Here is a 17,151-nt window from a genome sequence, read left to right as displayed (position 1 = left end):
AGATGCCATTTGTAAGATGACTTCTTTTGTACTCAGGGGGGTGACTCTCCTCAGTAGAAGGAATGAATGTTTCCACATCAGTGAGGTAACCTCATAAGATTAATGAATACTGACAATAGGGAGATCCGTTCCTATGGTCTGGTTAGTCACCATTTCATTGCTAAACAGTGACTTGCCCTTGTCTCAGAGTGTACCTCACATCTTCCTTTCTTATAGAGGATTTGGGGGAAAATATGGAATACTGTAGAATCTTCTAGAAGGTGGGGGGTGCAGCTAGGTGTCGCAGTGGAGTCAGGATGACCTGAGTTCAAATCCAGCCTCAAACACTTAATAATTCTCTAGTTGTGTGACCTTGGACAAGTCACTTAACCCCGTTGCCTTGCCAAAAAGGGTGTGTGTGTGTGTGTGTGTGTGTGTGGTTTGTGAGCTGAAATGATGGAGGGAAAGCTTTCATTATGATTTCATAAATCATAAAGCTGAGGTGTCACATATGAGGCCTGCATTGAGACCCAAACAAATTAAACTCTAATTGGGAAATACTTAACTAAGTCAATAAAAAAATGCAAAAAAGAATGTAGGTAACATATATACATGGTTTTTAAGCCAATATGTGGTCTGCAAGGATCTTTATGTGCACACCCTTGTGTTAAAGTATCAGATTTCTTTTGCTTTTCCCTCAAAGAATTCTCAGAATCTCATTTCCTTGATCTGTGATCAAGTCAGTTTTTTTTTGATTATCCAGTGTGTTGTCTGTTTTGTGGTGGGGTTGAAGTTTTATTTTATCTTTGTTCTTAATGATTTTCTGCTTTTTTTTCAGTGACATATTAAGCCATCTGAATTTACCAGTTTCTCGGTTGCTCATTATTGCCTCCCTCATTCCTTTGGGAGACTTTAATATATTTACTTTTTTTTATTTTATTTGTTTATTTAAGGCAGTGGGATTAAGTGACTTGCCCAAGGTCACACAGCTAGGCAATTATTAAGTGTATGAGGTCAGATTTGAACTCAGGTCCTCCGGACCCCAAGGGCTGGTGCTCTATCCACTGTGCTTCCTAGCTTCCCTAATATATTTACTTTTAATATAGAAATTATCCATTTTAACCTATTTTTAATGGACTCGTGATTTTGTTAGTAGACATATGGAAAATTCTGGCACATGCCAGCTTAGAAGAGAGTCTGAGTTACCATGGCCAACAGTCTGTCATTCTGGGTTGAACCCAGTGTTGAGCTTCCCTTAATTCAGGCCGATCCTTAGATAATAGACATGCCCACACCACAGCGTATAGTTAAGAAGACCTGAATTCAAATCCTGTTTCATACTTTCTCACTGTGTTACTTTCACATGGCCCTCTCTGAGCCTACTTCCTCCTTTCTCACTGGTTATAATAGTAGCACCTGCCTCAAGAGGTTGTTGTGAAGATCAAGTAAACTATATAAAGTGCTTGAAATCTTAATGTACTAATTAAAAATGAGAAACACACCACTGTGATAAATCATAGTAGAACTTTAATGGAGAGATGTATATATTTCTTGGAAATATTCTATTTTATCATGTGATTTATTTTTTTCTAGGCTCTTTTTCTATTTGGGGTTTTTTTTTTTTTGGTTTTGTTTTGCAAGGTAATGGAGTTAAGTGACTTGCCCAAGGTCACACAGCTAGGTCATCATTAAATGTCTGAGGCTGGATTTGAACTCAGGTTCTCCTGGTTCCAAGGCCGGTGTTCTATCCACTGCACCACCTAGCTGCCCCATTTGGTTTATTTTTAAAGCATTATTTATTTTTAAATGATATTTTAGGAGCAGCTAGGTGGCACAGTGGATAAAGCACTGGCCTTGGAGTCAGGAGTATCTGGGTTCAAATCCGGCCTCAGACACTTAATAATTACGTAGTTGTGTGGTCTTGGCCAAGCCACTTAACCCCATTTGCCTTGCAAAAACCTTAAAAAAATGATATTTTATTTATGCATTTAAAACTATATTAAAAGCATGGAGATTTTTATTATATTTTATTTTTTCATTCAACAAAAATTCACTTTGTCTTCCTCTCCTCTGAAAAACATCCCCTTCCTCTAATTGAGAACACAAGAAATACAAAACTCTTTTTATAAAAGCATACAGGAAAAAATGAATTTCCACGTTGATCATATCCAAAAAAATATGTCTCATTCTGCACCCTCAGTATTTTACCTCTTAATCAGGAGGTGGGTGGCATGTTTTATCATCAGTATATATATGTTGTTCTGGTTCTGTTCACTTTATTCCACATCAGTTCATACCAGTCTTCCCAGGATTGTCTGAAACCATCCCTTTCATCATTTTTTAAAGTACAGTAGCATTCTATCATTTATAATTTTTATAATCCATCACGGTTCAGCCATTCATGGGTACACCCTCAGATTTCCATACACTGCTATAAATGAGCTGTAAATATTTTTGTACATTCTTAGTTTTATTGAGAATTAATCTCTCTCCCTTGTTGAGAATTAATTCTTCCCTTAAACTACCCTCCTTTTAACTCCCCCTTCTCCATTTTCTTCTTTCCTTATTGAAATGTATTTCTGTACTCAACTGTATCTGTGTGTGTGTGTGTGTGTGTGTGTGTGTGTGTGTGTGTGTGTGTGTGTGTGTGTATTCTTTCTTTTGACCAGTTCAGATGAGAGTGAGGTTTCTGGTGAGGGTTGAAGTTTTATTTTTATCTTTGTTTTTAATGATTTTCTTCTCCTTTTTCAGTGACATATATTCAGCCATCTGAATTGGCCAGTTTCTCAGTTGCTCATTATTGCCTCCCTCATTCCTTTGAGAGACTTTAATATATTCTTTCTTTTTTTAAAATTTTATTTATTTAAGGCGATAAGATTAAGTGACTTGTCTAAGGCCATACAGCTAGGCAATTATTAAGTGTCTGAGGTCGGATTTGAACTCAGGTCCTCCTGACCTCAAGGGCTGTGCTCTATCCACTGTGCCACCTAGCTGCCCCAATTTCTATTTATTTCACTGTTTTGAGGTCCTAAAAACCAGCTAAACATCCTATTTGGAGTCTTCTTGGCAAAGATTCTAGGGTAGGTTGCCATTTCCATTTCCAATTCATTGCACAGAAGAGGAATCAGAGGGAAACAGGGTTAAGTGACTTGCCCATGTTCAAACAGCTAGTAAGTCTGAGGTCAAATTTGAACTCAGGTCTTCCTGTCTCCAGGCCTGGGCTCTCCATCTACTCTGCCACCTTGCTGTCCCATGCCGTCTTCTATGGTGTGACTGTACCATATCTGTAATATTGTTCAGTTCCAGGCACCACATTTTAAGGAGCCAAGTAATAGGGAAAAGGCAGTCAAGATAGTGAAGAAAATCTAGATTTATTAATATCCTGTGGAATGAGAATTAGTTGAAAAATCTGGAGCCCTTTAGCCTGGAGGAAAAAAACTAATAGGAGGCATGGAGAGGAAGCAGAGGGAAAGGAGTTTGAGTTGTCTTCAAGTAATTGAAGGGCTTTCCTTTTAAAGAGACAAATCTTTTTTCTTCTTTTTTTCCTAGAGGGAGCAATTAGGGGGGAAAATGGCAAATTTAAGCTGAATTAAGGGAAGACTTCCTAACAGTTATTGCTGTGAATATATGTAATGGATTGCTTCATGATGGAGCTTCTATTTCACATGTGGTTTGGATTAGTTGGTCTCTGATACAGTGAGAAGCTAAAAGTACCATTAATTATTAAATATTAAAACTTAGTATGGTTGTTAATTAAAAATCTTTTCATGTACCCCAAAATATTTTAAAAGCATTTGAGAAAAATTAATTTCTATTATTGATGAAGACCCTAAGAATGTAGGAATGTAAGGGAAAAAAGGATGATTTTTGCCTCAGAATCCCATCATCAGTTATACATAACATGATTTTTAGAGAGGATGGAAATCCCAAAGAAATGAGATCCAAGAGATAAAAACAGGCAAGGGAAAGATAAACAGATTGCTATTTGTAGATTATGTAGTCATGTACATAGAAAATGCAAATGAATCAGGGTAGTCCTGAGAAGTGAATCTAGCAAAAGTGTAGATTGTTAAACTCACAAAATTAATCAAAATCACATATTCTAGTAATATTTATGAAATACTTCTCTGAACCTATTTAAAATAGCAAAACCATTCAATACATGATAATTAACCTAACAAGAGAGTATATAATAATAATTCCAAAAATGTATTGGTAGAAAAGAAAGAACATTTTGAGTTTTAAAATTACTCAAATCAACTACAAAGGACCTATGAAGGAAGATGTAATCCACAACCAGAGAAGTATTTATTGTGTGCTTTTACACACATACACATATGCACACACATACACATGCATATACTCGTACATGCTTAACATGGACACATATGTCTAATGGTAACCTTCTCTAGGACAAACTGAGGAGGGAGAAAAAAAGTATACAGCAGATTATAGCAGCTCTCTTCTGGTGGTGGGGAGTCAGAAATTGAGGGGATATCCAACAGTTGGGGAATGAATGGCTGGACAAATTGTGGTATGTCAATGAGAAAAAATGCTTTTGTTGTGGGACTTGAACAGGATGCTTTCAGTTAAAAAACTTACATGAGCTGATACAATAGGAAATGCACCTTATACAAAGTAACATCAATGTTGAAGGATGATCGGCTATGAATAACCTACTTTTTCTCAGCAATGCTGTGATCCAAGAGAACTCTGCGGGACTTATGATAAAGAATCCCATTCATCCCAAAGACAGAGCTGATAGCGTCTGAATACAGATTGAAGCATACTTTTTTTTTCCACTTTATTTTTTGAGATTTCTTTTTTTGGGGGGTGTTATGTTTACTTTTAAAATTTGACTTGTAATAATGTTTTTCATGGCTACACTAAGTAACTTACTTTCTCAATGTAGGGGAGTAGGGTGAAAGGAAGGAAGAGAATTTGGAACTCAAGGTTTTGGAAGTAAATGTTGATTTTATTTTTGCATGTAGTTGGGGAAAATTAAAAATTTTTTTTAAAAAATCAGTATATTTGAAAATGATGTAGTGTTTATTACATAATTTGAGAAAGTTTTAAGAAAACTATAAAATGGAAATTCATAGTTTTATATTGAATCTTTTTATGTTACGCTGCATACATGGAAATGTTCCTCTTTTTTTGTCTTTTTCTATTCAAGTTCAAAATGAATAATAATTAAAAAGAAAAAAGATATTACTACTTCCCATATAACTGATAGTCTGAATAAATTGAAATTCCAAAGGCATATTTCAATAGATTTGGACAAAATTATAGTAAAATTAACATGGAAAATAGGACAAAAATATTAAAAAACTTAAATATTTAGGATTTTTTCCAAAATATTTGCCTTTTCACCTTAGTTTTATTTTTCTCTTGTATATTGGTTTATTTTATATTATATATTTAAATTGTATAATCAACTTATTGGTGTTAATTTCTTAATAATAATTATTTCCCATCTACAAGTAAGATAAATACTATTCCATTTTATTAAAACTTTTTTAAAAAATACCACTCTTCAATATCTTTGGATTTATTATATTTGATGTTAGGTATGGGTCTAAATTTATTTTTCTTTATATTGATATCCAATTTTTCCTGTGACATTTATTGTATTGTTTTCCATTGCTTCATTTTACTTGATTTGTCACATTAAATTTGTGACATTGTAGTTGTAAAATATCTTTACCAGCCCCATTGTCTTCTAATACTCTATTTTCACATTTTAATTCAGTACCTGGTGGTTTTTTAACAATTGTTGAAGTCATCTGATCCCCTAAGACTTTGTTTCTTTTATATACTTATACTTTATTTTATTTATATAATCACCCCAAACTATGTCATAAAGTCCTTGAAGGAAATTATATACAAATAGGCTGTAATAAATGGTATTTGAGAGCAGCTAGATGATACAGTGGATAGAGCATCTGCCTGCTGTCAAAAGGACCTGAGTTCAAATGTGATCTCAGATACTCGATACTTAACCCAATTGCCTTGCCAAAAAAAAAGACAAATGTAATTCAAATGAATGATTGGATTGTTATTTATATCATATAGTTTAACTATAATAGAGTCTGTTTGAGAGGTAGTAAACTTCACATTCTAATCATGTATTCCCGTGTCCCTTCACTCCCCAGTGTTCTGAATCTGGGAATTTGTATTGTTTTATGGTTCACCCATTTCTTCTTTCTTGTGATATAGTGGTGGCAACAAGCGTAAGCTGAGCACTGGGATTGCCTTGATTGGAGAGCCTTCCGTGGTTTTCCTGGATGAGCCATCCACAGGCATGGACCCTGTAGCTCGGCGCCTGCTCTGGGATACAGTGACACGAGCCCGTGAATCTGGCAAGGCCATTGTCATAACCTCCCACAGGTATGGAGCTCTCACTTTGACACAGGTAGAGTAAGAACAGTAGGAAATGGTAGGGGGTGGCAAAAAGAGTACCTGACTGAGGCAGGAAAGGATTCCAGTCCCAAATGTGAGACCTTGAGCAAATCACTTCCTTCTCATCCTTGGTTTTTCTCTTTTTAAAATGAGTTTGAGCTAAGTGATTTCTAAGGCTCCTTTCAACCTTCTGTTCCATGACTCTATAAATTGCAATAGGGACAAAGATGAAGGCTGGGAATAGGACCAAGAACATGAATTATCACAGAGTTCATGTATAGTCATAGACTTCTTCATGTTATAAGAAATTAAGGTCCTGCATTACCAAGCCTGCCTTATGTAGAGATGGGAACCAAAACCTTCACTCTCTAAAAGGCTTCTCTAGTCCTTTCTACCTCTAATCCCTTCACTTTTCAGCATGGAAGAGTGTGATGCCTTATGCACCCGATTGACCATGATGGTGAATGGGCAGTTCAAATGCCTGGGCAGTCCACAACATCTCAAGAGCAAGTTTGGGAGTGGCTACACCCTCTTAGCGAAGGTTAAAAGCGACAGGCAAGAGGGCAAAATGGAGGCCCTGGAGTTGTTCAAGATATTTATCAACCAGACTTTCCCAGGTACCATAACTGAAACCTTCCTTGTAGACTCTGAGTCCATGGAGTCATCAAAAAGCAAGGGACTTGACATGGAGATTCTCAGTAGTCTTGCAGCATTTTCCCTCCCCCTGAGAATTTGCCTGGTGATTTCTTAAGATATCTGAAAACGGATTCTCAGATAGTTGGGCTTCATCCAGCACATGCTTTCATCTCCCTATGGAATTAGAACTACAAAAGCTAAACAGCTGCTTAGGGTGATCCAAAGCCAAAGAGAAAAAAAGGGGTGTTTGGATCCTGTTTTTTATTAACTTCACTCTACTCCCTCTGGTCACTTGGGTAATTGAACTGACTGGAGTTAACACTGGTTGAAGACTAAATGTAGTGAGAAAACCTTCCCCACTGTGTCCCTCATAATAACTGTCTCTTCCCCCTGGCAGGGAGCATCCTGAAGGATGAACACCAAGGAATGGTCCATTACCACTTGCCTAGTAAGGACCTCAGCTGGGCCAAGGTGAGTTTGGGGAATAACTTCCCAGTGTCAAACTAGAGGAATGCTGCCTCTAGCAAGGGACACCCAGGAAGAATTAAAGTGGCAGATAACCTATAGCCTTTGGGAATCTGAAAATGTGGTAAACTCAATCTTTCTGCTTTCCTAAGCAGTTAAGTTTCTTTCCTCTGAAACTTAGGATGGCAATACAGACCAAGATTTCTTAGCCTGAATTCTCTCAGGTGATCTAAATTCCTTGTAAATTAAGAGCACAGTTCTGTGCTTTGCCGCTTGAACTGAAAGCATTTTTTTACCTGGGAATCTTAAAAGCAGCATCTTGGGGATTGGGGGTAGGAGTAGGTGGGGGGGAGGACTCCTTTTTGTCCCAAATCTCAGGAGTTTAATAACTAACTTTGGGACATTCTGTCCTTCCAAAAGCCTTAATTTTCACATTGTGGTCCTGATGATGTAAGGCCTTTCCTTGTCAAGCCTCACTTTGACCCCTGGCATAGACAGAGAAGTAATCCCTCTCTTCCATTGGGTGGAGACTTGAGTAATGATTGTGCTTTTCCAAAGGTGTTTGGCATCTTGGAGAAAGCCAAAGAGAAGTATGGACTAGACGACTATTCCGTCAGTCAAGTCTCACTGGAACAAGTCTTCATGAGCTTTGCACATTTACAATCTTCAGCAGATGAACGATGAACGTGCAGTACCATGAAGTTGGCTTTCGGGGGTACTTGTTACAGGGTTGTTACTGAAAAAAGTTACACCCTCCACCACTTTTTACCCTGCACCTTTATTTTTAGTTGGTTCTTTTTATATTATGGATATAATTAAGTATCCATAATAGATTTTAATACTGCTCTCACACTAGAGATGACGAGCATGCTATAGACAACAGAATAGAACCGTGCTCATGGTGAATTTAATTCTGAGTGTAGTTGTTTAAGGCAACTCAAGAACCCTAAATACCGAGCCAAAATGCACAGCAGAACCCTGTAAGCAGTGTCAAGGAGTAGGGGATTCAGGAAAGGACAGGACCGTGCTAATCCTCACACTAATCATTTGGCAGACCCCCAAGATATTCGGCTCCATGGGAGTCAGTGGCCACCAGCCTAAAGAGATTGATGCACCATTTGAGTCTAGGAGTAAGGTGTGAAATTGGGGAATTCTGTCTAATGTTCTCCAAAATGACCTGAAACTGTGACCCTGATTCCAATTAAGCAAAATACAAACTTCAGCAGAGAGACATGTATCAATTTTTCCAGGATGGTGACCTCGACTCTCGTTTTGTGTCCCAGGTGAATTAATTTACCATTCACTTCTTGCATTGGGGGCCCATTTGTGGCAGGAGATGGTGCTTCCCCTTCATAGTTTCATCACCACCAATCCCTGCATGCCCCCACGATGTGTTCAAGTGCACGTGTGTGATGACATCCCTGTGTCACATTAATCACGGTGGACAAAATAGTTCAGTCTTTATAAACATAGCCTACCAACTGGAGATAATGGGAGTGGGTCAGAATCTTACACGACAATGCCCCAGTTTAGATCACATCTGCAGGTCAGTGTTCAGTTCTGGGTGATACCACTTCTGTGGGATGATCAGTTTGTTGAGAGGAAGGGGATTTGGAAATAAGCAAATAACATAGCTGAGAAAGCATTAGTGTGCCATAGGCATGGTCTGAAAATTGTATTTGCACAGTCCCCCAGTGAAAGAACATTCTTGATAAACCCTGTTTATTTTTATTGTTGTTTTTCCTACAAAGGTGCTACTGCCTACCAGAGGCTTTGAGCCTTCAATGTAACACATGCGCCTTGACTTATTAAAAAATACCTACAGGCCACAGAAAACATTAAAAAATGTGCATTTATCTAAAAAAATAAGTGTCATGTCTTCAGTTCTCTCCTTTACCCCACTTGTCTTGTGCTAAGTGTTTCTGAAGCTTCCTATACTGTCAAGTTCCAATTTTACAAATCAGAGTTGAAAAAATGGGAAATATTGAACCTAAAGATTTTTAAGAGTTGCCATAGCTACATGTCCTTCTAGGAGAGATCACATTTTTTTTTTTACTCTAAAGGCAAACCAGGTTCATTGAGTGGAAGTCATAGGAGACTGATTTCAGCTTAATGTAAGACGACCCTAGGTAGAAGTAGAACTCTGAGATTAGTTTCCATTGAACCTAACTCAACATTGCCATTTGGCTTCATAAAGAGATCCTAAAGCTCATCCCACCTCCTTTTTATGACAGACCTCAGGGGAAAGGCTTCCCCTTTTATACATTTTAGCCCAATCCCTTAGTTCATACTATTCAGCTTCAGAAGTAAAATGCAAATTCTCCCTCCCTTATCAAAAAATCCAAGATTGGCAAGTAAAAAGCTTACAAAATCTTATCAAGGGAGGGAAGCTCTAAAGTTCAGGCAATAGACAAACTAATCCATTCAGAGAAGGTGTTATCATTTATACTGACCTCCAGTACCCAACCCTCCTCTAGCAGAGGTGATAACAGACTTCACCAAGGATGTTCCATGACTACTGTTGCTGCCATATAGTTCAGTCAACATCAACTCTAGAAATCTTCCCTTCTCTGGTCTCCACATTTCACCTAATACTACCTACAGTCCTCCCATTCTTAGCCATCATGATAATGGCTGGGTGAAACCTAATTCCACTTTGTTTTAGAGTTGGGCAGAGTCCAAGCTTCTAGACCCTCAGGGGAAAAAAAAAAGATGCTTTAGAGTTGGACAAAAAAAAAGTACTTCACTTGCCAAGTTTCATTCATAGGTATTTAGCAGAAGACAGATCTTAGTATGTCTAAGACTGCCCCCCCTTCTGTGTTTTCATTTTCTTTAGAAACTGGCATCTCTATAGGTTAATGATAAAAAAAAAAACCTAGTCTGGTAGGCGCTAGGTCAGGCAAGCAAAACTAAGAAAAGGGGGAGAAACTGAAAAGAATCCCTTTGACTTTCAGCCAGGATTAGAACACTGCTATGGCACTACAGCTAGCTGCTAAGAGAAATCAGAATATTCTACCAAATAGAAACCTGCCAGCCCCCAGTACCATCTATGATACCACTATTAAATAGGCTGTGGTTTCCACCTGCCATCCTTCAGCTTCACACTCATTAGGTGCCTTAGTCATCGGAGGTCCCTCCTGGCATGAGGCACCACATGAGCACTTTGGGGACTGGGAAGAATATAGTGATTACACTAGTTTAGGGTGCCCTGGCTGGGAAAGCCTACTCTGTCAAGGCAGGTCATTCAACTTACTTACAAACTGGGCCCCCATTAGTCTCATTTGTGTGAGTTGATCCCCTGGGTAACAAGAACTCTTGAGTGAGAGGTGGTAACATTTTCCTACTGTGATGAGCCTCAGTATTGACTAGGATTGTGAAAAAAGTGAGAGGGTCACTGCCCCTTTAGTGCTCAACTACAAATTATGACACTGACACAGAAATGAAAACATCACACAATAGGACCGTGCTCATGTAATTGTTTAATGACATAGATATGGTTTCCAGGTTGGAAATCTGGGGAGACTATACTGCCTTCTCTTGTCTCCTTGTTTCTACTTTCGTAATGTCAATAAATGCATGTCAGCAAAGTAACTTCCTGAGTCTTACTGGACCCTCTTCCTGTCCAGGCTGCTGGGCAGACTTTTATGTACATAGATGTTAGCAGTCTGCGCCTCTTCCACCCAAAGATGCAACTTTTGCAGGGAGGCTGAAAAAAGCCTAGGATGGGAATCCCACCTATCCATTAGACCTATCCATGGTAGAGTAGATTTATGTCACATTAAAACTGTCAATGCCTGATAGAAAAGCATCTCCATTAGAACATCTAACTCCCTTGTGATGATCTTCAATAGCTTAGCATCATATAGGTACTGTTCCCCCACACCAACTATGTCCTTAATCCTGACTCCACACTGTTCTCTAAGCCTTGGAACATGCTTAGGAGTCACCAGAAAACTGTACAATCCATCCCCTATCTTGAAGAAACACCTGAGCCCTTCACTCACTTATAACAACATATGAAAGTAAAGAAACTTACTCAGAGTCTAAACCCCAGGAAAGGAAAAAGTCATAAAGTCTCCCTAGGTCACCAGGTTGTCTATAATTAAACAACCCCCACCTCCAGCACCCTCCACAGGCCCTGAAGGTGGGTAGGGCTTGTCGGAGAAGATATCAACACAGGAAAAGGATGTGGGGGCTACAGCCTATGTGGTATACACAGACATAAGGGCTGGGGGGAGGGGGGCAGGGTTTCCTGCCCACACCCTACTTCTATGAGGGCTGTCTTCAGCTGAGACAGTAGCAGGACACAGACCCCTTATTCCCCAAAGCTAAAGGTCCTGTCCCTTCAGGTATGCCACACCTATATAGGGGGTCTTTCCCACAAGGTCAAAGAAGTTCCATTTTAAATTGGTGGAAATTCGGACTTTCAAGAGTCCCAGCAATCCCCAAGTCCTGGGTTTCCCTGATCCCAGGGGCCTGACTCCGGGGGGGTCCCCTGAGCTGCTGCAGAGTCCCCAGTACTTGCTGCTGCCAGTGCTGCTGCTGCTCCTGCTGCCGTTCAAGCCGGCTCTGCTGATCCGTCAGCACTTGGAGCACCTTCAGGACCTGCTGTACAGCCCCTTGCACCGCATCCAGCTTCTCAGTCAGGGCCTGGGCACTGGACCAGGGTAGACGGGTCTGAGTGCCCATGTCCTGAACCTGTGGAGAGAAAAGCAGCATGTGAGGTTGGAAACTCAAAATTCACTCTCCCTCACTTCCTCCTGGAGGCTGAGAGGACCAAAGAGCAGCAGCTTAGGACCTGGCTTTTTGGGACTGCTGTAGGTTTCTAGTTCAACACACACATTAAAACACAAACAGACCAGTACAATTTACCCAACAAGAAGACATCCCAGCCTGTTTTAAGACTGCCAATAAAGAGGACCCAGCTATAAAATATTTTTCTCCAATCAAGTCACATTCTGCCTAGCTTCTATCCTTTACTTAGAACTGAAATTTCAAAAAGGAAAAAAGTTTCTACCCAAGTAGAGACTGACTCTTGAATGGATATTGGAATCGAGAAGAAAGAACAGCAAAAGCAACAATGCAATTCATTGAAGTTAAAAAAGAGTTGAGCCTCTCCCTAAACATACAGGCATTGAATACTTTAAAATACTTTATGCCCTCAAAAAGTCAAGTGAAGCCCCCTGAAGTTAGGAGAGATTCCCCCAGGAAAGATCAGGAGAAGAAAGGGGAAGGGGCAGGGTGTTACTTGGTGACTCCTGGCAAAGTGACACTAAGACAGCAATAACATCTTCTATTATCTGCTTGAGGTCCTGGATCCAAGACATAAGAGAAAGCTTTCTAGGTCTTCTCAAAATGAATGATTCTCTCCACTTCTAATGATTAATAAACCAACAAAGAATCCTCACAGAAGAAACCCAAAAGGTCTTCACAATGATTACAAAGTCTTGAGCAAGAAACTAAAGACTACAAGGGCACAGGTTCTATTTTCTTCACTATTGTGCAACTGAACACAAGGGATGCAGAAGAGAAAAACTAATTTGGAGAGTTAACAACAATGACTAAAAAGGAAAAATCTGAGAATGGGATTTGGATTTTTGGTCACAGTTTATAATGTAAAGATGACAGATTCATGGTCAAAGATGATACAAAGGATGGAAAGAAAAATTGCCAGGTGCGAAAATCTAATCAAAAAAGTTTTAACTGTGTGACCTTGGGAAAGTCACTTAACCCCATCACCTTCCAAGAAAAAGGGGGTTTTAACTCAGTGCAAGAGCATGTTATGTTAAAAAAAATTTTTTGCAAGTTTTATTTATTATTTAGTTGTTTTATATTCATTTATAGGGTTGGTAGGAGGAACATAAACTATAACTATAATTAATCCCTTGTGAAATTTGTATTTTGGTTCAAGTTTGGCACAAAATATTTAGCACTGGAATGAAAGGAAAAAAGAATAAAAAAAGAGTTAATTGGGGCAGCTAGGTAGCGCAGTAGATAAAGAGCACCAGCCCTGGAGTAAGAAGGACCTGAGTTCAAATCCAACCTCAGACACTTAAAATAATTACTTAGCTGTGTGACTTTAACCACATTGCCTTGCAAACCCCTCCCCCCCCATAAAGAGTTAATAGACAAGGGAGAAGACTACCTATGTATAATCTCCTCTTATGTTTTAACTGCCCTAACATAAGTAGAATAATGAGATGTTGAAAAACTCTGAATACAGGAAAAAAACTTCCTAGCAATTAGAGCTCTTCAACAAAATAAGAAAACCCCAAATGGGTTCACAAAGAGTCAGTCAAATGAAAAATGAATGAACAAGAAAGATGGAATGGATAGCCTTGAGGTTTTCCAGCAGAAGCTGGATGACTCTGTGCTGATTATGTTATAATGGAGATTCCTTTCATGTATGTGTTGAACTAAAAAGATGTCATTCTTTCCAATTCTCAAGTTTTATAACTGTCTTCCTGAGCCAAGTAGCAGAAACCAAATCTCTTCTAAATAAACATTCTTCAAGTTAATAACATCAATTCTTTCAACCACTTTACCCCTGCCTAAGTTCATGTGTCCTATAACCAAAAACTTTTCTCGGGGCAGCTAGGTGGCGTAGTGGATAGAGCACCAGCCCTGGATTCAGGAGGACCCTCAAATCCAGCCTCAGATACTTAATAATTGCCCAGCTGTGTGACTTTGGGCAAGTCACTTAACCCCATTGTCTTAAATAAAAATTAAAAAAAAAAACCTTCTCCCTACACCCTGCTACCCCCATCTCCCTTCCATCAGCTGCCAACATTCAAGAGATTCTCCCAAGCTTGCTGCTTTCACCTATATCCATATCTCCTTGCATTTTTTATCTACTCACATGTGGGCTGGAGTCCTTAAGGTCTGGAAAGTCAGTGTTGGGCCCAGAAGACTGCACTCCTACCAGGAGAGGGAGAGAAGAGGAGCTAGAGCCCCTCTGCATGCTCTGGACAGTGGCCTGTGGAGGAAACAAGCAGTGTCATTCTTGAGTCTCTTCTTCAAGAAATGGAGGATACAGTACAAGCCCTATATAGTACAACACCCCTTTAATAAAGCAAAAAGGATTCCCACCTCCTAGATGGGGGAGCTTGTGATAGATTAAGTCTGAGGCTTGTATTCAGGGTATTTTCCTGTCCTTTCTCAAATAAATTTAGACTTGAAACTATCCTCTGAAGACAATATTTCCACTACCCTCTCTAACTGTATTTTAAAGCAAGGCCACTGAAGCCATAGTAACAAAATAATTTGTGCAAGGTTACATAACTACTTCCACTATTTCTACTTCAGGCAAGTAGAGGCAAGACAGAACTCATGGACTACCATTCCTGCTTCCTGCCCTCCCCCATCACCAACCTTGGGATGCCCTGTTCCTTACTTTCTTGTGGAGGAAGATGGCTCTGTCCACGATCTTCTTCTTGACAATGAGGGCTGAGTTCCGTCCCCGACTCAATGGATGAGGGGAAGCAGGTTGGCTCAATGGACTAGGAGCCCCTAGTCCAATGCCAGCATCATCTGCAAGTAAAGCAGTAAGAGCAGCTACAGAAAGGCAGGTAGATCCCAGTCTTGAGAGTCTAAAGTCATGTTTCCTATGTCTGTAGCACCATCTGCCAGTACTAAAAAGTGAAGGAATAAATGAGTGTTTTCTTTCCCCAGGGAAAAAAAAAGTAGCCATTCTTTCCTCCATAACTAGAAATGGTTAAAACACTACCTAGAAATTCATGATAAATAGCAGAATGATGGAGGTAATTAGACATAAAAGCTCCCCAAACTCCCTTGTGTCCTGCATACTGATCTAAGAAGGAAGTTGGAAGGTTAAGACTAAGGGAAAAAAAACAAAACCCTTTTATATACTGCATGTCACTAATGCTAAATGCTATTAAAAAAGAACATCACAACATTTAACTTCTTCCCCTGCCTCCCATCTACCCCAAGAAATCAGGTTACAGGGAGCCCAGGGAATCCTAGAGGACCATAAGTTCTTAAACTGATAAAGTGCCTTGGGGATCAACTGATTCAGATAAGGAAACTCAAAGAATATGGCAGAGGTCTCAAGCCTTCAAGATCTGATTCCAAACCAATGTTCTATATAACAAATTGGACTGCCTTTCTGGAAGGGAAGGACATTTACCCAAGAACAGCAATATGCCTAAAGCCTAAATCAGAACAGAAGATGCCTGCTCAGCATATGCCCAGCACAATGGGTCGTTGTCTTCTCTAAGAACTGGCCCTCCAAGCCATACTGGTATGTTGTTGCCAAGGCAACTGCAGGTAGGATTCAAAATTCAATAAATCTAGTAATTTTTTTTTTTACAGCTGAATTGTTTGACCAACTATAGCCCACAAATATCCAAATAGTCCTTGGTAGAAGGACTTGTAACCCAAGCAGTATCAGGTTAAGAAAGTTGCCCTGATTTGTTATATACCCTCCCCAACTTCTTTTTTCTTTTTGGTGTTTGCAAAGCAATGGGGTTAAGTGACTTGCTCACAGTCAGATAACTGTTAAGTGTTTAATGCTGTATTTGAACCCAGGTCCTCCTGACTCCAGGGCCGATGCTCCTAGCTGCCCGTCCCCAGCTGCTTCTACTCTGCAGGTCCCCCTCCCCACTACCACATGCTAGGTATAGGAGACAGCCAACCTAGAGTGGAAGAGAGAAAGGGAAGGTAAAACCACTGTGACTTTTCCCAACAGATAAAGCAGAGAGTTCTTAAGGTCAGAAAACCAGTAAACATACTCTCCGGTAGGACTCAACCACTAAGACAGGACCACAAGGCCTAGGAAGCTTACTATTAGAGAATGTCTGAGGAGCCTCACCAGAACAAGTCTCTTTGGGGTGAGCTCCACCATCCTCACACAGAGATGTTACACTGACAATCCTAATGCCCTCTTTGCCATCCCAGCTCTGACCAGCTCCAGGCTCTCCCCTGGGGCCAGCTGGCTGACTTTCCAAGGACTCCTTTGGCTCCACCTCGCTCTCCTTCAGCAAGTCCCAGAGTTGTTCATCCTCCCAACCAGCCCTACTGAGTGTCAGTCGTCGATTGTTCTGGTCCCTGGGAGGGAGAGGATGATTACTGCCAGGCAGGGGGCTGGGCTCCACATTTTTTCGTTTCAAGAAGAGATAGATAGCCTGTGGCGTGACACGAATATTATCAAGTTCCAGGACCTTCTTGATTTTGCGAAAACTCAGTCCTGCTTTCCGAAGTTCCACAATTCGTTTCTTGGCATAGTCATCAAGGCGACCCATGACCCTGGCCTGTAGGCAAGAGTACATCCAGGGTTTTACTCCTGAGGAGTCCCTTGCCCTGTCTAAGATTTGTCACGCAGTTTAGTGTAGGCCAGCAGGCTCTACAGCGATATAGGCATGCACACAGGCAGCCTTGGGAGACATACAGAGGAAGTTCCCAGGGCAGAAGTCATCAAGAGGGTTCCAGTCCAGTCTTTGATCCTGCAAATCAAACACAATTCATATCAGTCCCATCTTGGTTCACCCTGTCTCCTTTCTTAGCAGTCAGTCCTCACCCCAATATTCAATACAGATGGCTAAGCTACGCTTTTCCCCACTATCTCTGCCCCTCATATCCAAATTTTCCACTGGGGATCAATATGAATTCCTAAAAGACCTCTCTTAACCCCATTTCCTCTCAACTTCCCTG

At 40.1% G+C, this 17,151-nt stretch overlaps 2 protein-coding genes across 3 annotated transcripts in view; one reads left to right on the top strand and one right to left on the bottom strand.

Moving 5' to 3' along the window:
* Nucleotides 1-9,364, top strand: part of ABCA3 (ATP binding cassette subfamily A member 3) — a 123,966-nt gene extending 114,602 nt beyond the window's left edge. For both annotated transcript variants that reach the window (XM_074197262.1, XM_074197263.1), the window contains exons 28-31: nt 6,199-6,369; nt 6,799-6,998; nt 7,415-7,488; nt 8,041-9,364. In XM_074197262.1, the coding sequence (XP_074053363.1) occupies nt 6,199-6,369; nt 6,799-6,998; nt 7,415-7,488; nt 8,041-8,166 (571 nt within the window). In that variant the 3' untranslated portion in view covers nt 8,167-9,364. The remainder of the gene's footprint in view (nt 1-6,198; nt 6,370-6,798; nt 6,999-7,414; nt 7,489-8,040) is intronic.
* A 1,577-nt stretch (nt 9,365-10,941) lies between these two features.
* On the bottom strand, nt 10,942-16,769 carry LOC141495668 (uncharacterized). The gene is made up of 4 exons (XM_074197264.1): nt 16,313-16,769; nt 14,876-15,012; nt 14,342-14,458; nt 10,942-12,180 (listed from the first exon to the last, which is right to left on the bottom strand). The coding sequence occupies exons 1-4, from the start codon at nt 16,767-16,769 to the stop codon at nt 11,869-11,871; spliced, it is 1,023 nt and encodes a 340-aa protein (XP_074053365.1). The 3' UTR covers nt 10,942-11,868.
* Nucleotides 16,770-17,151: the final 382 nt, after the last annotated feature.

Source organism: Macrotis lagotis, chromosome 8, assembly GCF_037893015.1.
Source record: "Macrotis lagotis isolate mMagLag1 chromosome 8, bilby.v1.9.chrom.fasta, whole genome shotgun sequence".
NCBI lineage: Eukaryota > Metazoa > Chordata > Mammalia > Peramelemorphia > Peramelidae > Macrotis > Macrotis lagotis.
This window is presented reverse-complemented; position numbering and strand designations above follow the sequence as displayed.

Bases quoted from the DNA above. Each gene is read 5' to 3' on its own strand.
- LOC141495668 (XM_074197264.1), bottom strand. From the start codon at position 16,769: ATGTACTCTTGCCTACAGGCCAGGGTCATGGGTCGCCTTGATGACTAT. The intron at 14,459-14,875 runs GTAAGGAACAGG...TTTCCTCCACAG, and splicing joins CCATCTTCCTCCACAAGAAA to GCCACTGTCCAGAGCATGCA. The intron at 12,181-14,341 runs GTGAGTAGATAA...TTCTCTCCACAG, and splicing joins TTAAGGACTCCAGCCCACAT to GTTCAGGACATGGGCACTCA.